This window comes from Sceloporus occidentalis, unplaced genomic scaffold, assembly GCF_023333645.1.
Source record: "Sceloporus occidentalis isolate IW3139 unplaced genomic scaffold, rSceOcc1.0.p SCAF_1, whole genome shotgun sequence".
NCBI lineage: Eukaryota > Metazoa > Chordata > Lepidosauria > Squamata > Phrynosomatidae > Sceloporus > Sceloporus occidentalis.
The window spans coordinates 140372835-140400585 of NW_028316981.1; the positions used below are offsets into that span (position 1 = coordinate 140372835).

Here is a 27751-nt window from a genome sequence, read left to right on the forward strand (position 1 = left end):
CAGCTGGGGTGTCACCCGGTGCAGCTTGTGCATACCCACACCCACACCCCATGATGCTACTGGTTGCAGAGAATGAAACATATCAAAGTAAAAGCCACAACAGCAACTCTTGCACTGGGATCTACGATGCAGACAAGTTCAGTATTTACACAATACAATACAGATAGAATTTTCTGTATTTCTGTACACATGTAGTATCGCTAGAGCAGGAGCAAACTCTCATTCAAAAATACAACAGGACTATTAATAGCAAATGTCAAGCTAAATTTCCTTAAGACAATTAATATAGTGCCTACAGCAGCCTAAAGCCCAAATGCTAATGATTGGTCCACACTAGAGTAGGCCTATTGAATCAGCTGTTACATGGTAAATCAGTAAATCCCATTGATTCAAATAGGCTACTCTAATTGGGACTAACAGTAAGAATCGGTCCTCCAGTTGAATTCTCCCAGTAGGAGAATATGCAATGTAGCCATATTTTTACTCATATTTTCTTTCCTGTTACTAGAGGATCACCACCAGCCACTAGCACCAGTAGCTCCAGTTTGACCAATGATGTGACAAAACAGCCTGTCAGCCGGGACATCTCATCTGTAAGACCTGCAAATGTGGGCAGTGTAGGGGTGCAATACACACCCCATTCCCACCAGTTTCCTAGAACAAGGAAAATGTTTGACAAAGGCCCAGATCAGGTAAGATCATTGTCTTCCCAGCAGCCCTGTCAACGTGCGACTTGTCCCATTAAACTTGTGTTCCTGAAATGCTCTCGTTTGTTTTGCTCTCCCCACCCCATTTCTTGGTACAGCATATGTACTGTTTCTCTAATACTGGCAACATATAACATTTATTTACTTGTTTACTTGCTTATTAATTTTCTATCTTACTTGGGGGGGGAACCTTGTGATTAAAAACAAAATAAAAGACTTTAAAAACCACATATACAATTGAAGTGCAAGCTATCTACAGAACTGTTTTCTCCCACATGAGCCTGTCTGTTCTGAGATCTAAAAGGAAGTCCTCCTGGCATTCCTGAAATAGGCCATGAGAGGGGACTTTCCCAAAGATTGTTATCAGACTCTGGTGATCCCTCCCAAGGATGGAACACTGAACAATAGAATTGCATACTGCATTATTTTGTTCCTAATGCCACTTATACAGTTTGTATGGCCTTTGAAGAAAAAAAAATGAGCAAAACAGCAAAGACGCAATTAAATCAGGTAACCTGGAAGCTGTGTCTTAACTTTATGACAGAACAAACTTAGAAACTGAGCTATGCAGGCTTCCATTGGAAGGGAGTTCCATAGAGTTTTTGCTACGTTTGAAAAGGTGATGTTCTAAAATTGTGAAGACATTGAAGGAAATTTGTTGTTGTTGTTTTTGACGTTGCTCTGGTCCCCTCCTTCTTAATATATCTATTGGTATATTTAATTATTTCTCACTAGTACCTCCCAAAAGTACTGCTAATATTAATCAAGGGCTGCTTCATACATTATGCATTTAACATGGATTTACATCTTACTTTCCAGATGTTTTACATGACACTTTTGTTATACATAAATCCAGTTGTTAGTCTCAACTAAAGTAAACCCCTTGACTCAATTGCAATTGGATTTCAGAGATAATCCTTCACCATTGAATTTGTGAGTTTTAATCTAATCTGAAGGACAAGGAATTGCCTATCTTTATTTTACACTGCTAAGTATGGCTTAATATTTTAAAATGTGTGCCTTGATATGGTCATGTATATCAGGAATCTTTTAATTGGGTAAGTTTTCTGCAGCTGTATCACAAGGAAAGGTGACTGCACCTTCCTTGGAATATAAAAATTATGTAGCCAAATTCATTGTAGAAGAGGGTTTCTTTGCCTATAGGATATTCATGAAAGACACTGCAGAATTTTGACTTGCATTTTCTGCTGTCATAATAATGTGAGAAGTTGTACCAGCTGATATTCGCCTTTTCAGCCACTGTAGACACAGAGGTCCTTCCTGCTCTTATAACTGGCAGCTCTAGGGAATACAGATCTCTTCTACATCTCAACAGAATTTTCAGTAGCCTATCAACTTTGGCAAACATATTTTCTTGATCACTTCGCAATTTCCTCCATTCATATGTTCCTTGAAAGTAAATCTGTAAAAAAAAAAAAAGGGGGGGGGAGGTATTTTTGAGATATCAAAAAAGTATATCCCAGCTGCATGTAGAAGAAATGTGGTAGGAAACACCTAATATGATTTCCTTGTTATCAAATTTAAAAAACTAAGTAACATCACGCTGACAATACAGTGATATTTAGTGCTTGATTAGCATTCTTATATGGTTTTCATGTAATTCCAACTAAAAGTGGTTAAGATCCATCTGCTTCCTCATAAGGCACTGTGGTCTGTAATATTTGCTGACGAAATGTATCCATTACCACACTTGACTTCACAGATGCTGTATTGGCTTCTTTGGAATATTTTTGTCCCAATAATGTTTTTGTGTTTGATGACATCATACTGTGGTCCATGAAATGCCAGCTGCTAGAAAAACAAGCTGTGCAAGTTTTCTAACTGAGGCGTATATTCATACTTATGTTTCTTCAATTTTCTCCTAACAGACAGCTGATGATGCTGATGATACTGTGGGACACAAAAACTTCATGTCAGTAACAATGCAGACAGGGTTTTGTGACTGGAGTGCCAAATATTTTGCCCAGCCAGTGATGAAGGTACAGTTCGCCTTTCTTCTTAAATTTCTTCTGAACTGCAAAATCATGCAGTTGAAGCATGTCTAACAAGCAGATGAATCTTCTATATGTTGCATAAGTGTGAGCACACTAATAATAATAATAATAGGTTTTATTTATATACCGCCCAATCACTGGGAATCCGAGTGTGCCTGCTCAGATCTTATGCATGGTCTCCTGTCTCTTTCTACTATATCCATTTTACTTCCAAAGATGTACTCTGAGTCACAAAAATAATTAATGTTCCTTTCCATTCAGTAGTAGGCTGGTATGCAGAAGAATAAATTATGGAAGTCTTGTTCATAACAGTATTTGTAGTTGCATCTCTGTTTTGTGTTTAAAACCTTTGGAGGCTCTCCAGCTAATACTGAATTTATCCAGTCCAGTAAGATGCTGTTCCACACTCATTCTATCAGCAGCAAGAACATAAAAATTAGGAAGGGGGATTTGTACTGCATTACTGTTTGAGAATGTTTGTTGGGGTTGCACACTTGTACTCCATGGCTCTGGCATATTCAGAGTTCTGTCATTGCAATACTGTGAATGTGCCACAATTGCTCAAATTAGAGATAGAAATGAGATATTAAAGTCTAAAATCATGCTTATCTATAGCTGCCTGTTGCTGTAAATGCTGGTGTATTCCAGCACTGTGTTTGGTGGTAACAAAGATACTATCTCTTGGGCAACAGAATTCCAGTCTATATTACCATATATACAGTGTTAACGGCTACCAAACCTCTAGCCAGGCTTTGCAGATATCTTGTGCGGTAGTCTTTCTGTAGTTCTGATTTGGAAAGAAATCCACTATTCATCCCTATGAGTACAGCTTTATATCCTGTGAGGAAGAAGTAACGGCTAAGGTCAGACATCCTCTGTTTTTGCCTGTGTAATTTGTACAGAGCAACATTGCATAGATTTCCTATAATATGTGGGAGCTCTGTACATAGTTTGAACTTGACAGTCCTGATGTTGGAGAAGTGCACCAAGAAACACACACCCTCTGCAAATTACATGAAGTCATGAATTAAAAGTATTTACTACCATAGTCATTTGTTTAATCTCGGGCATGAAATCTTCCTCAGATTCTAGGCACCATGAAAAAAAAAGAAATACAAATATTTCTTCTTCGTGGTCTCTGTGAAGCACACGAATGAGTTATTCTGCGCCTGTGCAGCATTTCCAGATCCTACTGGAATCACTAGGGAAGACTTTTTGGCAGTAGCCCTGCCCACCCTCTATACAGGCAGGAGGTCTTCCCGCCCTTTCTCAGTTCCTTTTGTCTGCCGCATGAGCAGCTTAGGAACCTTGCTCAGGAATCGCTCCTTCCTTGGCTTTCACTTTTGTTTACTGTGTTGCTGACTTTGCTTGTCTTTGACTACTCTTTGGATTGTGATTTGGACTTGGTTTGAACTCTGATTAACGGTAACAGCTTGGACTCCTGACAATTTTTTTTGTCCTCTGGCCCTTTTTCAGCCATGTCTGCACACTCTTTTTAAAAGTGCACCGAATGTGGGACTAACATCCAGGCTCAAGACAGACACTCTTTGTGCCTCCTTTGCCTCGGAGAAGGTCAGGTCCCTGCCTCCTGTCCTCACTGCATGGCCTTTACCCCACAGGCCAGGAAGAACAGAGAGATGCTGCTTAGGTCCATGCTCTATGCACAAATCCTGAAGCCTCCTTCCATCTCCAGAGCCTCTGCCAAGGCTTCGGCCGCTAAGGGCAAGCTCCCGTCTGTGGCTCCAGGGTTCCCTGCCAAGGCTACTGCAGCCGAGGGCACTGCGCCTTTGTCTCCTTCGAGGGTCCCTGCCAAGGCTACTGCTGCCAAGGGCAAACCCTCTCCAGAAGCTCCCTGGTCACCAGGCAAGGGGAGGTCCTCGGACCAGGTTGCGGCTGGCCACCCATCCTCGCCTAAGGTGAAAAAGTCCTCAGAATCCAGACCGGAGAACAGGAAACATAAATCTCGAAACGAGTCCAAGGACTCATTCCATCACTCCGAGAAAAAAGCACAGCTCCGACCGTCGATCCCCTACCAACATGCCCGCCCAGCCCACTGATACCAAACTGGGCTCAGTACCATGCGCCCAACCAGAGCCTGAACCTCAACGGTCTCCTTTTCCTGACTCTGGTCTGACCGAGCTCCTTCCTCCAGTTGGCTGAACCCTGCCAACTCACCGAAGGTGAAGAAGAGGCTTTTCCTTTCAAGTGGTGATTCCAGACCAGCTCTCACAAATGTCAGAGGTCATTTGCTTTGATGACGAACAGGATGATGATGGCTCCTCTGTCTTTGCTGAACCCCCTAGACGGGATGTTGTGTTTGATGAAGCCACAGGATCCTATTTTTTTGCCTTTGGATCCTTCTGAAGTCCGTGGGGGCCGCTTCGTTTCAACCTTCCAGCCGGTTGAACCTCTCCTGCCTCCTCCAAGGTCTGTCACCTCTTCCATTCCACTCTGGTCCCGACCTTCCTCGGCCTCCTGAGTGGAACCAGTCCGACCCATTCAGATGCCCTCTGCCGTCACCCTGCAAGTTTGCTCTGCATTACCAGTGCCGGTAACCACTCAGGCCCTTTCGGTCCGTACCAGGACTGCATCTGCTGGATCCGCGGACCACTCCATCTCGGAATATGTCCCTATCCAGCCTTCTCAGGTGCTCTCCTCCGTCAACATGCCCTCTCCTTCAGATGACATCTTTTCCTTCTCGGAGCAGATTATCCGGATGGGCAAGGTCCTGAATGTTGAAGTCCTACATTCAGACTCTCAAGCTCTGGATCCCATTGATGAGAGGGTTTGGGACAAACTGCCAATCCCGACCTCCATTGCATTCCTACCCTCGATGTCTAGGATTGCCAAAAGTTCTTGGCCCTTCCTGTCGATGGCCCAGCCTTCAACGAAAAATCTTGACAATCTCTACCGCATCACACCCTTGGAAGAGATCTGGCTCTTCAAGCACCTTCGCGCGAATTCTGCAATTGTCGAGGCCTCTCAGATCCACTCGGCCCCAAAAACAACCTTGACCCCCAATGACAAGGAGGGTTGCAAACTGGACACTATGGCATGGCATGGAAATCTTATGCCTCTGCAGTTCTAGACCTCAAGATCCAGAACTATTTGGCCTGCATGGCTGCTTATCAACAGCAACTCTAGGGAAAAGCTCTTCCCCTCTACGAAGACCTCCCTGTTGACAAAAAGCGGACGGCCATGGCCATCCATGTAGAAGCCCATGCACTTGCCTCCCATCAAATTTTGGCAGCCCAGCACTCAGCTGATTGTGCCTCACATCAACTTTCAGGCGCACTGGCCCTCCAACGCCATGCCTGGCTAAGGTCCTCAGACCTCACGCCTCAAGCCAAACAGGCCATTGAAGAGCTCCCCTTCGACGCAACGGGACTCTTTCACAAGGACACTGATGAGAAACTTGACTTCAAAAATAAGATGAAGAACACAGCCCATAAATATGGTATGTCTTCTTCCTCTACCTCTCATCCTTCCTTTTCTCAACGCCGCTCGAGATGGCAAAGGCCTCCCTACCCCACAACCAAGGTAGATCCAACCAGTCCACGGACTACCTACAACAGTGCTTTCCCCCTCAACAACAGCAGGGAAAACGCCAACAAAAACAAAAATATAAACAACCCTTCCAAAAGAAGGACTCAGAACAAGGCAAGTGCCACTTCTGAGACTTCCTAGCTCACTCCGTCCCGTCAACTCCCTTTGGGGATCGTTTGGCCCACTTCCACCACGCTTGGGCCTCTATAACATCCAACTCCTGGGTGCTTTCCATCCTCTGTAGGGGTTATGCCCTGGAGCTTCAATCTTCACCCCCAAGGGGTATCATTCTCACCACCACCCCCTCAGACACCCTTCTCGACAAAGTGCGCTCCTTGCTTCAAAAAGGGGCCATTGAGCCTGTCCTCCTGTCCCGGACCTGACACTGTCTTTTTTCAAGATATTTCATTGTCTCGAAGGCCTCTGGTGGCCTTCAGCCCATTTTGGACTTGCGTTTTCTCAACTCCTTTATTGCCTACAGACATTTCCGTATGGTAACTTTGGCCTCCATTTTGCCTCTCCTGCAGGAGTCAGATTGGTTCGTGACCTTGGATCTCCAGGATGCTTACTTCCACATTGGCATCCGGAAAGATCCCTGGGACCTCCTCGCCTTTTCAGTTGGGCCCGACTTCTTTCGGTACCGTGTACTGCCCTTTGGACTGTCCACTGCTCCGAGAGGTTCATAAAGTGCATGGCGGTCCTGGCTGCACATCTCCACCATCAGAACATCATTGTCTTCCCTTACCTTGACGATTGGTTGTTTGTGGCTCTGTCCAAGCAGATGCTTATCTCCCATCTTCAGACGGCACTTTCACTCCTTCATCACTTGGGACTCAGGATCAACATAGGAAAGTCCTTCCTCTGTCCCTCTCAAAGGGTGCACTCCATAAGGGCCATCCTGGACTCCATGTCCTGCAGAGCCTACCTACCTCACGAGAGGTTCCTCAACCTCAGGTCCGCAATTCTTCACTGCCTTTCTTCCTGGCACATCACTGCCCAGACAGCTCAGGTTGCACTGGGTCATATGGTATCCACGACATATGTCATGCTGTGGGCCCGCCTCCGCATGCATCCCTTCCAGTCATGGCTTCTCTCAGTCTTCAGCCCAGCCTTCAACAACCCACGGATGTGGATCACCATCCCGAGGCCTGTCGCCCGCTCTTTCCGCTGGTGGCTCAACGCTCACAACATCTTGGTGAGCATTCCCTTCGTGGCTCCACAACCACAAACCGAGTCCATTCAGAAAATTTTTCTGTCCAGGGGAGATGGTCTCCCAAGGAACGCCGACTCCACATCAACGCGCTCGAGATATTGGCAGTCAAAAAAGCCTTGAAGGCCTTCGAGCCCTTCCTGCGGGACCAGGTCGTCCTCCTCCTCACGGACAATACCACTGTGATGTATTACATCAACAAGCAGGGCGGTACCAGGTCTGCCACCCTCCTGGACCTCACTCTGCAATTTGGAACTGGTGCATCCAGAAACGGATCACTCTGCAAGCCGCACATCTCCCCGGGGAAGACAACGAGCTGCCCATTCTCCCCTTTGTCGTGTCCTTCTCTCTTCCTTGTCTGCTCTTACGGCGGACCATTTTTGAAACTGAGAAAGGGCGGGAAGACCTCCGGTCTATATAGAGGGTGGGCGGAGCTACCGCCAAAAAGTCTTCCCTAGCGATTCCAGTAGGATCCGGAAATGCTGCGCAAGTGCAGAATAACCCATTTGTGTGGATTCACAGATGACCACTCGAAGAACTACAGTTACAGGTAAGCAGCCTGTCCTTCTTTGCCCTAAACCAGTGGTTCCCAACCTGTGGGTCGGGACCCCTTTGGGGGTCGAATGACCCTTTCATGGGGGTCGCCTAAGACCATTGGAAAACACCTATGTATTTAATTACAGTTATGAAGTAGCAATGAAAATAATTTCATGGGTTGGGTCACCACAACATGAGGAACTGTATTAAAGGGTCATGGCATTAGGAAGGTTGGGAACCACTGCCCTAAACAAAAGATAAAAAGTTAAGTGAAACAATCATGTTTCATATGTTATAAAGGCATAAATGAAGTGCACTATCAAGCAAATGCCTAGCAGTGCATTGTGGGTGATCATGGCTCCCCGATTAGTATACCTTTTAGATGCACTTATTTGTTTCAGTCATGCCTTTAAAAAGATGTAATATATGAAAAGATCTTTACAATGGAACAGTTCTTCAAGGAGACCTTGAAACAGAAGTTGGCAAGAGTGTGTAAACTAGGATATATTGCTAAGACATTTATTCATATACGATAAATGGTCCCTTACTAGGTCAGGATGAATTCTAAAATGAAGGAAATTTCATACTTAAAAACCCAGGCATTTCATGCAGGTCATTCAGTGTGCTGTCTTTAGACCTAGAAAACAGGTGTTCCAACCCTGCTCAGCCATAGTTTTTACTCCTTGGGTTATTATATTTGAGCCCCTATTTCCATCTGTAAGACCAGGAGCAATAGCAATCTGTTTCAAAGGAATATAAATGAGAGCTAGATGGTATTCTATTCAATGTTATGTAAATTATGTATAATAATGACACACAGTTATCACAATGGTGCAGAAAAGGACAGTTTCTAAGCAGCTGTCTGCATGTTTGGAGCAGGCAGCTGTGTTTTGTCTATCTTTTCTTACTAATTACTACAGAGGTTTGTGTTCAAAGAAAATCTTAGTCCCTCCTCTCTCATCATGCATCTATTCATCTCCACAGTGAGAAGACAGTGCTGAATTCATGATATTGATATTGTGTCTGATACAGTGAGTAGATTAATACTGTCTCTAGCTGTTACTGAAGACAAATCCTTCATTATACATTTTCCTCATTACTTCACACAGAAGCAAACTGGAGTGAGATGGCTGGAGAAGACCACAAGAATGTGCACAAAATATGACACAAATATTTATATCAATGCCTCCACAAGGTATCAGGAGTGGAGAACTGTCCTTCTCGCCCACATGACAGGAACCAACATCATACTTATGCCAATTGGCTACAATGGTTTCTTTCTTCATACTTGCCAGGGACCAGTAACTGATGGTCCATGGATCCACACCAGACCATTGACCACCACTTTGAGTACCACTATAAATAAATAATAATAAATAAAACTTTTATTTATATACCGCCCTTCCATTGATAAGGGCGGTGAACAACATAGTAAAAACAGTACATACATTAAAGCAAATTAAAACAGTCATAAAACCCCCCCGGTCAGCCATCCGACTTGCCGTCAGCAAAGAGAGGGAGGCCATCCAGGTCTTCACTCGGGGAATGCAGTTTGAAATAGAAGGGTTTTTAAATCCCTTCTAAACTGAGCCAGGGAGGTGGCCGAGCGGAGCTCTGTGGGCAGCGTGTTCCAAAGGGTCGGGGCAACGATGGAATACATCCTCCTCGTTGTAGAGGAGAGTTTGGCCCCAGGAACCCTAAGTAATTGCTGCCCAGAAGTTCTGAGGGTGCGGGGCGGAATGTATGGGGAGAGGCGGTCCTTCAGGTATCCTGGGCCCAAGCCATGTAGGGCTTTATAGGTAATCACCAACACCTTGTACTGTGCCCGGAAGCGAATAGGCAGCCAGTGCAGATCTTTAAGCACCGGTGTAATATGGCTGGTCCTGGAAGTACCAGTGACCAGCCTGGCCGCCATATTCTGTACCAGCTGTAGCTTCTGAGTATGATACAAGGGTTGCCCCATGTAGAGCGCATTGCAGAAGTCCAATCTAGAGGTTACCAGAGCATGTACCACCGTTTCAAGGTCCCTCTGGGCCAGGTATGGGCGCAGCTGGCGAATAAGCCGAAGCTGATAACAGGTGTTCTTGACCATCGCATTCACCTGAGATGTGAGGTGGAGCGACAAGTCAAGAAACACCCCCAGACTGCGCACGGAGTCCTTCACAGGAAGCGTGATCCCGTTCAGGACAGGTGGAACCACCGCCATTCCTGGACCAGGGGAACCTATCACGAGTACCTCCGTTTTCTCTGGATTCAGGCTGAGTCGGTTTTTCCTCATCCAGCCCATTACTGACTCCAGGCATGCCACGAGAGGAGAGACGCCATCCTCGGTCACTGCATCAGTCGGAGACATAGAGAAGACTATCTGGGTGTCATCAGCGTACTGATAACCCTGCGCCCCATGTCTCCGGATGATCTCTCCCAGCGGTTTCATGTAAATGTTAAATAGCATGGGAGACAGAATGGCTCCTTGGGAGACCCCAGTTGTAAGGGCCCTCCTATCGGAGCACACGTCTCCCAGCTGCACCATCTGGAACCTCCCGGAGAGGTAGGACCGGAACCACTGGAGCGCAGTGCCCCCGATTCCCACCTCAGCCAGGCGTTCCAGAAGGATACCATGGTCTATGGTATCGAAAGCCACTGAGATGTCCAAGAGCACCAACAAGGACACGCTTCCCCTGTCGATGCCCAGACGGAGATCATCGACCAAGGCGACCATGGCCGTCTCAACCCCGTAACCCGCCCGAAAGCCAGTTTGAAATGGGTCCAGATAATCCGTTTCATCCAAGACCGACTGAAGCTGGATTGCAACCGCCCTCTCAATCACCTTCCCCAAAAATGGCAGCAGCGAGACTGGCCGATAATTATTATGTACCAGGGGGTCGAGGGAGGGCTTTTTTAATAAAGGTTTTACAATGGCCAATTTTAACTCCGATGGAAATTGCCCTTCCCTCAAAGATGTGTTAATAATCCGTTGCAGCAACAAAGTTACTGCCGGTCCCCCCTGTGCTGCTAACCATGAGGGACAGGGATCGAGAGAGCAGATTGTCTTCCGAACACTTCCGAGGAGTGTTAGATCATTTTAGATCACATGCTGAAAGTGCTTTTGTCTGCTCTGAAAACCAAATGTGTATTTTTTTTTGTGCACCATAACAGCAATATTTGATTAAGTATTCTGCCTGTATGATGATACAAAGGAGCATCAACACAAACTTTTCAAAAATCACACGTTATTGCCATTTTTGCTTGCTGTGTACTTTAAGATGCTGCCTTTCAGCAGCAACTGTTGATCTCTCACACTTTTTTTAGTTTTTAGTTTTATTAATGCTGAAATACAACTGCAACATTGTACTTAAGTGAAGACCTTTTTATCCACAGAGATCAGCAGATCATATCTTCTGCTTGAATTCTACTTAAACCTGCTTGATTTAGTGCATCTTCAGGGTTTCAGTTTGTTGCCAGGCTGTTTTTCGGACATATGAATTAGAACCTGAGGGGACAACAAACTATCCTCTTCATAAAATCCCAAGGTCATAAAGATACTCTTCTTACTCTATAATATTGTATAGAGCTATACACTGTATAGGCCTATGTATACAGTGAAGCTTCTTCTAGGACAACATTAAAGCAGTATGTTAGATATTCCCAGGAATTTAATATTTTGAATTGGGAAAACATAGTTTTTGGTTGTTTTTTCGGGGTATGAGGCTGTGTTCTAGAAGAGTTTATTCCTGACATTTCGCCAGCAGCTGTCATGGAAGAGAGTGGGGTATATATACCGCTGGTTGAGAGGAAGTGATTTACGTGTTAATCTGAGTATTGTTCTGCTGTTGAATGGCAAGACCTCAGGGTGTCTATTTACTTATTATTATTATTATTATTATTATTATGCTTTATCTAGCGCTGTAGATTTGCACAGTGCTGTACATACAAACAATAAAATAGGTAAGAGTAAACCTGCTCATTTTTTATAAGGGACACTATTTTGCTGTGTCATTATATTTAATGGGACTTGAGCATCCACGGATTTTGTTATCCACGGGGATCTTAGACCCAAACCCCAGCGTATAACAAGGATCCACTGCATTTGGCTTCTCTTCCAGTATTTGGAATATAGTAATCTACTGTTACCATATAGAGTATTATTATTATTATTATTATTATTATTATTATGCTTTATTTATATAGTGCTGTAGATTTGCATAGCACTGTATATACAAACAATAAGACAGATAGGAGTAAACTTTCCCATGGCGTACAATCTAAGAAATAATAGCATAATACATATAAATAATACATAACAATACAGGAAAGGGTTCAATAAATTAAAAACATCAGATAGCAAATAATAGTGATGCAATGCCTGGGAACGCTTCTCTGAACAGGATGGTCTTCAACTCAGTTTTGCAACTGGTTAAAGAAGTGATGAGCCGCGTTCATGGGGGAAGGAGGTTCCAGGAGTGAGGGGCAGCAAGTGAAAAGGAACGAATCCGGGATGGGGCAGAGAAAATTCTGGGCTGAGACAGCAGACTTTGATTATCAGAATGGAGGGCCCGAGCGGGAAGGTGAGGAGATTACTTAATGATCCATGGTCTGCTGGGAAACCCCATTCACCCTGAGGGATTTCCATTTGTATTTACTGGGTCTTTATATTGGTGTTTTTCAGGACTGGTAGCCAAACTATGGGCCCATACAAACAGGCCAAACTAAAACTGCTTCGGGTCACTCCAAAGTGACCAGAAGCAGCTTTAGTTTGGCCTGTCTGTATGGGCTCTATGTTTACTTTAAGGGTTTCTTCTTTCCTGTTGATTTTGCCCAGGTGTTTATGGATTTCAATGGCTTCCCTATGCATTCTGACCTGATAGTTGTTGGCATGGTCCAGAATTTAAGTGTTTTCAACCAGCATTTTATGCCCAGGATGGTTTATAACAGGTTCTGCTACTGCTGATTTTTCTGGCTGACCCAGTCTGCAGGGTCTCTTATGTTACTTGATTTGTGTTTTAAAGCTGTGTTTGGTGGCCCCTATGTAGACTTGTTCGCAGCTGCACAGTGTATGATAAACTCCTGCAGCTATGAGAGGGTCTCCCTTGTCCTTCACTGAGTGCAGCATTTGTTGGATTTTCTTGGTTATGTGTTCTTTTCTGCAACTTACCGTATATAAGTTAGCCTCGTGTATAAGTTGGAGGGCAGGTTTGGGGGCCAAAATTATGGATTTTGTCATGACCCATGGATAAGTTGATGGTAAAATTTGGAGGCTCCCTCAGTGTGTTTCTTCTTCATGGTCTCTGCGAATCATACAAATGGGTTTTACTGCGCCTGCGCAGTGCTGTTCAGAAACTTCTGGAATCACCGGGCAAAGTTTACTTTGGAACATATAGAAACTTTTTGGCGGTAACTCCGCCCACCCGTTATAAGGCCCCTGCCTTCCCGCTCTTTCCCCAGTTCCTTTTTTCCGCCGCGCTAGCTGCTTCAGGGAACTTCGCTCGCTTTAGCTTGCATTTGGAATCACTTTCGCTTTTGACCTCGGACCGTCTCTTGACCATTCTTTGTCTCCCGCCCCTGGTAACTTCGAACTCTCGGACTGCTGACCTCGTTTCTGGACTTTCCCTTTCAACTTGTCGACTTCGGAAAATGCCTGCTCCATTTAAGAAGTGTGATGTTTGCGGGGGCAAGGTGCCCATCCAGGATCCTCACTCCTCCTGCCTTCTCTGCTTGGGCAAAGAACATGACACAAAGGCTTGCCCACTCTGCAAGTCCCTCTCATCCCAGGCTCGCAAGAACCATGAGTCCCAGCTGACTTCGGCCATTGCTCTGGGCAAGGTTCAGGAGGGAGGCCCCCGTCCATCATCGGCTCCTTCAGCTCCGCCGGCTGCCTCATCTTCCCGGGTGAGTGTCTCCAGCGTGGTGTCTGCCCCACCGATGGCAGGTTCGTCCACCACCACCGATGTGGCCCGTGGTTCACGAAAACCCAGTGCCACCGACAAGCCCTCCAAACACCCCCACAAACAGTCGGGGTCTGAGGGTACCGAGCCTAAGGAAAAGCCTGGGAGAAAGCTGTCCCCGGAGGGCTCGCGCGTGAAGGAGTGTGCGGAGGCCTCGTCGGTCCCGACTCCGTCCTCCAAGGCCTCTTCGAAGCCATCTCGACACGCCTCCGAGCGGCCCGAGAAGGGTGCATCCTCATCAGGAAAGACTGCACCGGTGGAAAAGGCTAAGACATCTAAGCCTCAATCCACAAGAGCTGCCGTCCTGCTGGACCTGCCGGACAACCCGTTCTTCCCCCCCGAGGATCGGGCCGAGACACCACGGTCGTCCAAGAAGAGGCACCACAAGGGCACAACGGAGGGCTCTGCACCAAAGAGGCCTAAGTCTTCCAAGGACCACACCGGGTCGGAGGTTTCCTCCAAGGGAAAGGAGCGTGCTTCCCACAAGCAGCGCTCTCCGGCGAAGAAGGCTCCAACACCAACCTCTTCGCGCCCCGATGGCTCGTCCACCTCGCATGCAGCCACTGTCCTGGACACCCCGCTACCGTCGACGGTCGACTTTGCCCACGCCGATGAGTTGCCAACTGAGCTCCCTCGGAGATTGTCACCTTCGCCTTCCATCCACTCAGAGGTCGATGAACCGACGGAGAGGGACACTGACATGTTTTTTGACCCCGATTCCGGGAGGTACTACATGTCAGTGCCGAGGGAGACTGCCTTCAGGGAGTTCACCCAGCTCAACCTACGCCCGGTGGCCTCCCAAGATGACGAGCCTGCCCCTTCCCATGCGCCGGCCTCAGCCTCTGCACCGCGTCGCTCCCCCACAGAGCTACCACCCTTGCAGATCCCAGCGCGCTCGGCGACTCGAGTCAGGGTCCCGGACATCCCGCTCACCTCTGACACCGACTCTGAGGGGGAACCCTTGCTGCCGTCGGGAGAGCCTTCCGACGACGATGACACCTCCATCCAGGCGTCTCCACAGCGGATGCACAACCTGGAGCCTTCCTCCCCCACGGATGATGTGCGCTCTTTTAATGAGCACATCATTAAGATGGCAAGGGCCCTGGACATTGAGCTCTCCTACCCCGAGGAGGAGGCTCGGGATCCTGTGGAACGTCGGGTACATGGCCGGGTGCCCACACCCCCCTCCATCCCGTTGCTGCCCTCCATTGAGTCCATTGTCCGGAGGTCGTGGGATGCGCCAGCTTCACTCGTCGGATCCTCAAGGAAGATCGAGTCCCTCTACCGGATCTCCCCTTCGAGCTGCTCTTGGTTGGCCGATCACCCCAAGCAGAACTCGGCAATTGTAGAAGGGGCTCAGCAGGGCTTCGTCCCCAAGCAGGCAACTTCCCCAGTCGACCGGGAAGCAAAGAAGGTAGATGGTCTGGCCAAGAAGGCCTACTCGGCGGCAGCCCTCGCAGTCAAGGCCATCAACTATAACGCCTGCATGGGGGCGTACATCCAGACACTCATGGAAGGGATCTCGCCACTCGTCCCGGACGTCCCAGACGAGACCCAGCAACGCCTGGTAGAGATCCGTGATGAGGCCCATTCGATCGGCAGCTGGCTCATCACTGCCTCCAGGAATGTGGCTGACTGTGCAGGACGGGCGATGTCGGCTTCGTTGGCTCTGCGCCGGCATGCGTGGCTAAGGGGTTCGGACCTCAATGCCAACGTCAAGTCAGCCATAGAGGACATGCCCCTGGATGGTAGCGGCCTCTTCCACGCCGAGACCGACGAGCGCCTGAACCGCAAGTTCAGAATGAAGGCGGCGGCGAAGAAGCACGGGATGTCATCGGCTCCCATCTCGCCCTTCAGAAAGAGGCAGCGCCCGTGGCAGCCGCAAGGTCAGTCACAGGGGACCTTTCAACAAGACCGTCAACCTCAGCAGCAGGGCTCCCAGAGACGCCGGTACCCCTCTCAGTCCTCCTCCTCCTCTGGCCGTCGCAACTTTCCTTCCCGGTACCGAAAGTCCCGCCGGCAGGATACCGACCAGGGGAAGAAGAGAGCCTGAAGGGTTGCAGCGCGCTTCGTCTCTCCTTCCTTTTTCTTTTTGGACATTTTGAGGCCCTTTGTTAACACCTGGGCCTCTATAACATCGGACTCGTGGGTACTCAACATCGTCCGTAGGGGTTATGCCCTCGAGTTCCAAGAGCTCCCCCCAACTGGAGCCTTCATGTCCACTCCCCCCTCGGACACCATTCTCGACGAAGTGCGCACTTTGCTGGACAAGGGAGCAATCTCCCCTTTATCACCTGACCAGTCCTCCAGGGCCTTTTTCTCCAGGTACTTCACGGTACCGAAGGCGGATGGGGGCATCAGACCAATCTTGGATCTGAGGGAACTCAACCTTTTTCTTGAATACCGTCGGTTCCGGATGGTCACCTTGGCTTCTATTCTGCCGCTTCTCCACCAGGGCCTGTGGTTCGCGACGGTCGACTTGAAGGATGCCTACTTCCACATCGGAATTCGGGAGTCCCACCGGAGATTCCTCGCCTTTGCCGTCAGCTCCACTGCGTACCACTACAACGTGCTCCCCTTTGGTCTTGCCACGGCCCCGAGGGTCTTCACGAAGTGTATGGCCCCGGTGGTGGCATACCTTCATCAGAGGGGCTACAGAGTCTTCCCGTACCTGGACAACTGGTTGTTTGCCGCAGATTCACAGCACGAGCTCCGAGAGGCGGTCTCATTCGCCTTGCACCTTTTGGACTCTCTCGGACTGGTCGTCAACGAAGAGAAGTCCCACTTCACTCCGACCAGACAGGCCAAGTTCATCGGAGCCATCCTCGACTCCAACAGATGCTCCGCCTTTCTCCCTCCGGACCGTTTCCAGGCGTTGGTGGCATCGTTGAGGCCTTGCACCTCTCACAGAAGAGTGAGGGCCAGAGACGTCCAGGTGGCGCTGGGCCACATGGCGTCGACGACGTTCGTGACGCCGTGGGCAAGGCTTCGCCTCCGACCACTGCAGTCCTTGTTCCTCTCAGTCTTCTCTCCGATGGAGGACCCTCCTTCCAAGTGGCTCACGGTACCGAGACCGGTGGCCGCCTCGCTGAGATGGTGGCTGGACGGCCACAATGTCTGCATCGGGATGCCCTTCCATCAACCTCAGCCGCAATTGACTTTTACGACCGATGCTTCCCTGGAGGGTTGGGGCGCCCACCTGCTCGACCTGGTTGTCAAGGACAAGTGGTCGGCCCAGGACAAGCTTCTCCATATCAATGCTTTGGAGATGCTCGCAGTAGAGAAGGCCCTGAGGGCATTCGAGCTCACTGTCACAGGCAAGGTGGTCCTCCTCAGGACAGACAACACTACCGTGATGTATTACATCAACAAGCAAGGAGGCACCAAGTCCAGGACTCTGCTCGAGATCACTCTTCGCATCTGGGACTGGTGCATCCAGAGACAGGTGCTCCTCCAGGCGATGCACCTCCCAGGAGAGGACAACGAGTTAGCAGATCGCCTAAGCAGGTCCTCTTCGGTGTGCCACGAGTGGAGGCTCCATCCGGAGACGGTCAGCAACCTGTTCGAGCGGTGGGGAACCCCCCGGATCGACCTCTTCGCGACCGAGTGGAACAGCCACTGTCCCCAGTTCTGCTCCAGAAGGCAAATGGACGGATCCCTCGGAGACGCGTTTGCCTTCCTTTGGACGGGAGAGCTGCTTTACGCCTTTCCTCCCTTCCCTCTCATCATCAGGGTGGTGTCCAAGATGACAACGGACCGTTCGCATGCGATCCTGATCACCCCATGGTGGCCGAGACACCCTTGGTTCGCATCCCTTCTCCACCTCTCCAGGAGATGCTTCCTCCGCCTCGACTTCCATCCCGACCTGTTGTCGATCCAGGACGGCCAGATCCTGCACCCGGACATCGAGAGCCTGCCGCTGGTGGCCTGGAGGATACAGCCCTAACCGACCTGCCGGAGGCGGTGAGGACGGTGATCCTGGCTGCAAGGAAACCTTCCACCCAGCGGTCCTATGCCCTGAAATGGAAGAGGTTTAGCCTCTTCCTTGACTGAAAGGGCTTGTCTCCTGCTCAAGTGTCTACTCCAGTGGTGCTGGAGTTTTTGATGGCGCTTTTGGATGAGGGGCTGTGCCTCGCATCCATCAAGTGCTATCTATCTGCCATTTGTGCCAAGTACCAATTCGGGGGGAGGGCTTCCTTTTTCAGGGATCCCTTGGTGAAAGGGCTCCTTAAGGGATGTGCCAACTTGCATCCTCCTGTGTCGGTACCGGCGCCGGCTTGGAGCTTGGAGGCGGTACTGTCCGCGCTCCAGTCCAAGCCCTTCGAGCCGATGGCCACAGCGGACTTGAGACTACTGACTTGGAAAACCGCTTTTCTTGTGGCCATCACCTCTGCCCGCTGTGCGGGCGAACTCTATGCCTTGCGGAGGGACCAACCCTTCCTGAGGTTTCACAGGGACAAGGTGGTCCTTCGGACAGACATTACTTTCTTGCCTAAGGTTGTGTCTGCTTTCCACATGTGCCAGGACATTGTGTTGCCTACTCTCGCATCCAACCCGACTTCGGATGCGGAGCGAAGCCTGCACTCTCTTGATGTCAGGAGAGCACTGGCTTTTTACTTGGACAGAACTGCTGCCTCCAGTCGCTCCGAAAGACTCTTCCAGTGCTACTCGGAGCCGAAGAAAGGGTTGCCTGTGTCTGCGCAGAGGTTTTCCAAATGGGTGGCCGGTACCATCAACCTCTGCTATGAACTTTTGGGCAAACCTCTCCCGGGCAGGGTTCGGTCTCATTCCACAAGGGCAGTGTCAGCATTCTCTGCATTCCTGTCGGGGATTTCCTTGGAGGATGTCTGCAAGGCTGCTGTCTGGTCCCAACCTCTGACTTTTATTAAGCATTATAGGTTGGACACCAGAGCCATCCGAGACACAGCTTTCGGGAGGGCTGTGTTGGTTTCAGGGTTGCATTAACTGCACTACTGATGGTTTGTGTTTCAGCGCTTATGTACATATGCCACTGTTTCCAATTTGTTAAATGTTGGTTTGCACAATTTCTATGGGACTGGTCTTGCACGACCTTTTGTTCCCTTCTCAGGTCTAGCAATGTTATTGCTATGTTTGGTCTGTGCATCAACAAAAGACTGACTCTTTTTATGGTTCAAAATGTTTATTGTTCCAATAAATACACCTTTGGTTTACCATAGCTGTGGTTTCAGGACACTCCCTCCGCCGCATACCTAAGCTTGTCAGTCTAAACCCATTTGTATGATTCGCAGAGACCATGAAGAAGAAGGACAGGTTGCTTACCTGTAACAGTATTTCTTCGAGTGGTCATCTGCGAATACATACAAATCCCACCCGTCCATCCCTTCAGTGTCCTGCTCTTATTGGCTCTTTCCATCGCCTGCTTGGCGGAAAAAATTGCGGAACTGGGGAAAGAGCGGGAAGGCAGGGGCCTTATAACGGGTGGGCGGAGTTACCGCCAAAAAGTTTCTATATGTTGCAAAGTAAACTTTGCCCAGTGATTCCAGAAGTTTCCGAACAGCACTGCGCAGGCGCAGTAAAACCCATTTGTATGTATTCGCAGATGACCACTCGAAGAAATACTGTTACAGGTAAGCAACCTGTCCGTATGTGTTCTTGGGGCAAGAGGCTTTTTAACTGAGGCTTTTTATTTCAGCTTTTCATTTCCCAAACAGCACCAGTGGGAGAGGGTCTCTGTTGTTGTTTTTTTAAAGCAATTAATCACCCAGGACTTTCTGCTTGGCTCAAAAGAGAAAGAAACTGCTCTCCTATCTCTATGGGAAAATCTGAAAGAGCTGCTATCACATTACCATACTGACCCATAAATAAGTTGACCTGAGATTTAGGGGTCAATTTTGGGGCATGCATTTTGAGAAACCTCAATCCTACCAGTCACCACTTTCCTAACTGATAACTCCCCCCCCCCCCCCATCTCCATTTACAATCATTTCTCCTTGGGGGAAGGCAGAGAGCCCTTGATGAGACTATTTATGGAGAAGCATTGTGACATAGTTTTCTGAGTGTTGGAGTAGGACTCCAGGAGATCAGAGTTCCAATCAAAGCTCACCCATGGAAATTTATGGGTCACTCCCATGGTGGATCATTCTCTCTCAGCCTTAGAAGAAGGCAGTGTCAAACTACCTCTGAATACATCTTACCAAGAAAACCATCAGATAGAATTGCCATAAGTTAGAGTCAACTTCAACACATGTAACAGTAACAACCTTTTAAAAAAACAATTTAAAGACCTTCCTGCAATGGTGCTGTGTATGCCTATTGTTCTCTGGGCAGCGCAAAATACTGAGTACAGATGAGCAACCACTCTCTCTCTCTCTCTCTCTCTCTCTCTCTCTCTGAGTCTTTTTTCTAGGTAGGAGGTTATGTTCATCATATGTCTGTTAGAGGCTGGTTTAGGTTGCTGAGAGTTGCAGGCCAAATATTCCCCACCCCTTTCCTTGAGGGAACAGAGCAGTACTTTAGTTGGTTCCCTGTCCAAACGTTCTATGCTACAACATATATTACAGGTATATTTGCAAATTTCTGAGGTTTGTTTCTTCTGAATTTGAATGTTCTCTCGAGTAAAACAGTGGGCACTTGATTCACAACAACACAAATCTAATTAATTTCCCCTTTATACCTATAGCTACAGAGCATTTTGAAAACGTTACTACTCTGATTCGATTTTGTAAGCTTCAAGTTGTTGATTACACTCCAAATACTTTGGCAAACCAAGTTATGTGTATTCGTTTCAATGTCCTGAGGACAGTACAATTTTAAAAGTATTTTTTCAAAAACAAAATAATAAATATAAGGGTGTCTGTTTTACCATTTAGAGTGGGCAATATGTTAACTTCAAATGGTTATTAAAAACATTTGTCTGCTTTCTGAGAATAGCTCTTCACCATGATGGTGTCTTATTAATATAATAAATCACTCCAGACATTCAATCAAATTACATTTTTTGTTCACACAGGGTGTGTTTTTCTTAATATGACTACTTTGATGTTTAAAAAAGTAGAGCCTTAAGAATACCTGTAGTACTCTGATTTTTTTAAAAAAAAAAAACTGAACAAAGAATTATAGTACCAGAGAGAGAGAGATTTGTTTTTCTGGGTGACTTAGGGGTTTCAGGGCTATGTATTACTTAGCACAATGGTCATCTCACACTAAGAATATGAGTTACATCATACCAAGGATTTTCCAGCACAAACCCTATTCCCTGTTATTGTTGATGATACTGTACTACAAATGGTTGGAGAATTTTCTTTCCTAATCTTCCTGTTGGGATACTTTAAGATTGCAATGATCCTATCGTATTTTCATTTTGACCTCATATTCCCTTTCCCCCATTTGTGTTGGACTGTCTCCTAAAACTAAAGTTTATGGGAAACTTTAAATAAAACATGTTGGGCAAAGGTATGCCTCACTTTGTTTTGTCTTAATGGAAATAGATTTTGATTTCCAGCCAGTCAAATGCAGGGGTGTTGTTAGCCAAATGTTTTGCCCAGGGCCATGGATCTATTCCATTCTTTGCCCCCCCCCCTCCAGAAACAGATATATATAGTAGATATCAAGTAACCTACCAGTAATCTCTGTATAGAACCAGATCTTTAAAGTGCCTAGTAATGCCTCTGCTCAGAAGTCCCTTGTGTTTGCTAGGCATACTTTTGGGTAGGTATACATTGGATTACAGTGTAGAAGCCTGTAGCCAACTCTGTAGCTGATTTAAATATAGTTGGCCCTCTGCATCCATGGATTCTGTATCCATAGATTCTATCATCCATGGCTTGAATTTTTTAAAAAATCCAAAAAAACCAAACTTTGATTGGGCCATTTTATATAAGGGACCCCATTTTACTATGCTACTATATTGAGAGGGACTTGAGCACCCACAGATTTCAATATTCACCGAGGGTCCCAGAACCAAACCTTAGCAGATACCAAGGGCCCAATATATCTTTATGCAAAAGCACATGAACATGCAAGTCATAGAAGAACCTCCTTCCCCTGATTTCTCCATCCAGACATCTCTCTCCTTTATGCTCTTAGAAGCCAAGCGGGATGAGCCCTGGTTAGTACCTGGATACCAGGTTTGTTGTTAACTGTCATTGAGTTGACTTCAACTCATGATGACCCCATAAATGAGACACCTCCCCTGCCCTCAGCCACTCTGCTCAGATCTCACAGGCTCAAGGCCATGGTTTCCTTGATTGAGTCTATTAATAATGCATGAAGTTTTCCTCTCTTTCTACTGTCCTCCATTTTTCCTAGTACAGTGGGCCCTTGTTATATGCTGGAGTTTGGTTCCAGGATGCCCCGTGGATAACAAAATCCATGGATATTTTAGTCCCATTAAATATAATGGCATAGCAAAATGGAGTCCCTTCTATGAAATGGAAAATCAAGGTTTGCTATTTGGAATTTATACTATTTTGAACATTTTCAAGCCATAGATGCTTGAATCCGTGGATAAAAAATCAGTGGATAAGGACTGTATTATTGTCGTTTCTAGTGAGTCATGCCTTCTCATGATGTGGCCAAGGTACTACAGCCTCAATTTAGTTTATCTTGGCTTCCAGGGAGAGTTAATATGGTCTAGGACTCATTTGTTTGTCTTTTTGGCCATCCATACTATCCTTAGAACTCTCCTCCAGCAACCCATTTCTCAAATGATCTGATTTTCTTCTTATAAACTTTCTTCACTGTCCAGCTCTCACATCCATACATGGTGATGGGAAATACAATGACTTGAACAATCCTAACTCTAGTGATGAGTTTTATATCTTTGCACTTTAGAAGTCCTAGTCTTCTGATTTCTTGATGCAGTCTCCATTCAGATCAATTATTGATCCAAGGTATGGGAAATCCTTAACTATTTCAGTTTCCTTGTCATCAATATTGAATTCATGTAAATCCTAGATGCTGTGGGCTATATTGCAGAGGAAGGAATTGGCAAAACCACCTTTGAGTATTCCTTGCCTAAAACAACTCTATGGAATTCATGGGGTTACCTTAAGCTGACAGGGAACTTGAAGGCATACACACACACACACACACACACGATTCTAACCCCCAGGTCCCTCTTTTCTCCACTTCCAGCATCATTCACTCATTTGTCCATAAAGTTAACTCTGTTCTACTCACACTTCTCAACCATTTTGATCCCTACATATGGTCATGTGAACCCATAAGCACACACATACATTTTCATTGCCTTTTTTCCTACTTCCTCTCTAATGCATGTGTACTGTTCATGACTTCTCTGCAACACAGTATTTTCCCTTTTCAAAAGGGAAAATATGAGAAGCACCAACTGTGCCCATGCTTTTCTCTTATCCACCCCTACAACTGTCCCACAGCTGCTCTCCTCTCTAGGGAGCTGAGTATGTTTAGCCTGGAAAAGAGATGGTTAAGAGGTTATATAATAGCCCTGTTTAGGTATTTGAAGGGGTGGCACATTGAGGATGGAGCAAGGTTATTTTCTGCTGCTCCAGAGACTAGAACTCGGAACAGTGGATGCAAGCTACAGGAAAAGAGATTCCACCTTAACATTAGGAGGAACTTCCTGACAGTGAGAGCTATTCAACAGTGGAACACACTCCCTCAAAGTGTGGTGGAGTCTCCTTCTTTGGAGGTCTTTAAGCAGAGGCTGGATGGCCATCTGTTGGGGATGCTTTGATTTTGAGTTCCTGAGTGGCAAGGGGTTCGACTGGATGGCCCTTGTGGCCATCTGTAATAATAATAATAATAATAATAATAATAATAATAATAATACTCCTTCAGCTGCTGGACATTGGCCTGCAGGGCTTCTGTACCAATTGTCTGAGCAAACTTCATGTTGATGCCTGCCATCCTCATAATTATTTGCGGAGTGGGTTTGTTAAAGAACAAAGCAAGATTGATTGATTGTGGGGCTTTCATTTCCATATTAACCCAGTGTATGCTCTGATCTTTTTTAATTAAATGAGGGATTTGACAAAATTGGAATGCTGCAAATTATAGTTCAAGATCAGGCATTGCTAACCTCCCCCTTTTATAATGTCACAAGGCCTATGTCCCCATAGTCATGTGGATTTCCTGAATCTGGGCATCTTAAGGTTAAAAGCAAATGTATTAGTGAGATTTTGCCAGCGTTTGAGTTTAGTTTACGGTGGTTGAAGTGGGATTGTTTGCAATAGAAAGGATAGGTGAGGGACAAGAAACATTTTAATGAAGGATATTCTGCCTAGAATAGAGAGTTTCAGTCTCTTCCATTCTAGTGTTTTAAAGGTTAACCATTTAGTTATTTTGTTGTAGTTTCTGGGGATTATCTGACTGAAATCTTTTGTAACGGTGATTCCTATGTAGGTAAATCCTGAGGGTTTCAACTGGAAATAACTGGAAGCTTTTTGAATGTCTAGTTAGTCTTCATGAGCAATGTTGAGACATAGCAGTTTAGATTTTGAGTAGTTAATTTGGAAACCTGCAAATGTATCAAAAGAGTTTAACATGGTGCGTAAGGTAGGGAAGGATTATTTGAGTTGTTTTAGGAAGATGATCACATAATCTGCAAAGAGATTTAATTTATGGGTTGTTCTTCCTATTCTGGGTCCCCTTATGTTTTCATTTTCTCTGATTGAGGTGGCTAAGAGTTCTATTGCAACAGCAAATAACAGCGGGGATAAGGGACATCCTTATTTAGTTCCCCTTTGGAGCCTAAAGGTAGAGGAGTTTATTCTATTGACTGTCACTAAAGCCTCTGAGTTTGGATACAGGTTTTCTAGCATACTAATAAATTTATTTCCAAAGTTCATCTTTTTCAGCTATTAATTCTGATCGATAGAATTGAGGTCACTAGTTTTGCATCCTGGTTTATTAATGCTGTCGGCCTAAATGCTGAGGTGGGAGGTTGACAGTCACTTGTTTTGGGGATGGGGACAATTCTGGAAGTGTGCCAAGATTGGGGACATAAGTCTTGTGATATTATCTCATTGAATAGATCTTGTAGGTGTGGGGCAATTTTGTTATAACATAACTTGAAAAATTCTGTAAATCCATCTAAACTAGGACATTTTCCTGGTTTGGGATTTTGGATTGCCTGTTTGATTTCTTCTAACGAAATGGGCTGGTTGAGTAGAGCAGTGTGTGGTTCCTTGATTTTCACAGTTTTGAGAGAATCAAGGAATGAATTAAATTTATCGGGGGGGGGGGCTGATTCTTCAGTATAGAGTTTGAAGTAGAATTCTCAGAATTCCTCTACTATATCAACTGGAGAGGTTTTGATATTGCCATTTGGGGAAGTGATAGCTGCAACAATTCTTTTTTTTTTTTTTTTCTGCTGTCTGTTTTGCTAATCTAGCTAGTAAGTTAGAGTTCCTATTATGGTTTTCATAGAAATAGGCTTTCATGTATTGCAGTTTAGTTGGAACTGAGTGTAGGTCTAATTCTTCAGTCTGAGCTTTTTTTCTAATAAAGTTTTTAGTATGTCTGAGTTTTGTGTCTTCTTCTGGGAGTTTGACAAGAGTTCAGTTTCTTTAATCAATTCCTGGCTTTTCTTTTCTTTAATTTTGTTTAGAGCCCTCCTGTATAAAAACACCCCTGTGCACCACTTTCTGTGTGTCCCATAGTAGCAGTTCAGAGGTGCTTTCAGATCTCTTTTCAAGATGAAAAGTTTCTATTGCTTTTTCTATGGTCTTTCTAAAAGGGTCGTGTATTATGATTGCTGGGCTAAACCGCCAAGACTTTGAAGTCTGGGAAAGTCCTTTTGGTTCCCAGTCTAGTATTATTAATGAATGGTCTGAATATAAGATTGGATTAATTATGGAATTTAAAGTTTTGCCTAATAAGGACTTGTAGATCAAAAAATGATCAATCCTGGAATATGTCTTATGGACTGCTGAGTAGAACGTGAAGTCTTTCTCTACAGGGTGTAGAGATTGCCAAGGATCAAGTACTACTGCATCTTTAATTATGTACATCAATGGGGTTGGACCTGTATATTTAGGAGGTTTTGATTTATCAACATAGGAGTGCAAAATTTCATTAGAATCTCCTCCCAACACTATGCAACCATCAGCAACTTCACTTAGAAGGTGTAAAAAAATGGCATAAATTGGTGTTGACCTGTATTGGGTGAATAGAAGGTGCCTAGAATGTAGGACTGGCCAAAAATTTCTCCCGTCAATATGAGGCTGCATCCAGCATCATCTCTCAATTCCTTGTTTACCACAAAAGACATGATTTGTCTAGAAGAATAGACCCTTTGACTTTTCCTGTGCCCCCACTACATATTGGTTTCCAAACGATTTTTTGGGGTGGATGGGATCAGAACCCTTACAGTGTGTTTCCTGAAGGAATAAGAAATTTGGATGTAGTTGTTTCAGTTGTTTTAGGATTTTACCTCTCTTTTTAGCTGAGCATATGCCCTTAACATTATAGGAAATGACTCTCAGGGATGCCATGTATTACTATATTGGATTCTAAACAGAAATTGGAACTGATTTCCCTATTGCCCACATTATTTTCAAATTTGAGGATCTAAAAAGTTCAATTTTGCCACATTTGGATATCTCACATGTTTTTCCCTAAAGATTTTAAGAATAGTCATGAGATGTAAATAAACACTCAATAACATAACAATATAGATAGCAGTTAACAATGAACTAAGAACAGTATCAAGAGGAATGGAGGCCAGGTGTCTCCTGTTCTCCCGATCAGAGACAGACTTTCTGATCCCCTCTGAAGGGATGGGAGCAAATAATATCTTTTCATTGTAAGATATCGTTTCCTATGTTTTCGGCCCATCCTGTGATTAATATTCTATAATAGTTTGCTAAGAAGCAAAAAATGTCAAAGTTGAAACCTTAAGGGTATCATATAACTCTCTATAGGCTTGTAGTTGTAATCTGCCTTGAGCCGTGAGGAGAGGCGGGTAAGAAATAAAAGTAGTACTACTACTACTACTACTACTAGTAGTAGTATGTCAGGTCAATTAATAGCTGTGTAGACAGAAAAAAAGCATAGTTTAGACCCAGCTGAAGCCATCAGTTATTAGCTGTGGAGAAACAGATACACACAATTGCCCACTAGGTATCCCCGTGTGGATAGTCTCCTCACTGGAATGAATCACTGTCACTACATTTTCAAAGTTCGGCAGTCAAAAGGGTGGATTAAAGTGACAGTTGGTGGTGCAGGAACACAAGCCTCAAGATGGCGGCTGTGTGGGTACTGCTAGGTTTGCTTGACTGCATGCAGTCCTATCAAAATACTGAGGATCATCACAAGTTTGCAGGATGCCTACACTGAAGCTGGAGGGTTGATTGAGCTTCTTTTGTTTTTCCTTTTCTGCACTGTCTGCCATTGTGTTCCTTGATAGCTATCACCCTGTGGGGGTCTCATTAGGTCTAATTGAGCAGGTATTTCTTTCAAGATCTGTGGGCCTTGTGATGCCAAGTGTCTCAAAAATTTCCATCATTTGGGTTTTAGTAGACACAGTTAGGATCTCATTGCCATGGAAAATAATGAGCTTGAAGGGGAATCCCCAGCTGGATTTTATTCCCTTGGAAAGCAGAACAGCTGTAAAAGGCTTGAGGGATTGTCTTTTCCTTAGTGTCTCCACTGGAATATCTTGGTAAGTGACATATTAATATCGATGACTCACGTCAAGGTGTTCAGTACTAAATTTTATTTGGAAATCTTGCAAATCACATGATAGTATCCCTGGGGGCCTTAATAGATGGCCGTTGCAGCATTAGGGAGTGATGAATGCATTCTGTTTCTCATGGCAATAGGTTTAGC

General features: G+C 45.8%; 1 protein-coding gene across 3 annotated transcripts in view; it reads left to right on the plus strand.

Annotated features, from left to right (window-relative positions):
- The window catches only part of RPTOR (regulatory associated protein of MTOR complex 1), a 539367-nt gene that overhangs the window by 421574 nt on the left and 90042 nt on the right, over nt 1-27751 (plus strand). For all 3 annotated transcript variants that reach the window (XM_089539327.1, XM_089539336.1, XM_089539347.1), the window contains 2 exons: nt 509-692; nt 2597-2707. In XM_089539327.1, the coding sequence (XP_089395453.1) occupies nt 509-692; nt 2597-2707 (295 nt within the window). The remainder of the gene's footprint in view (nt 1-508; nt 693-2596; nt 2708-27751) is intronic.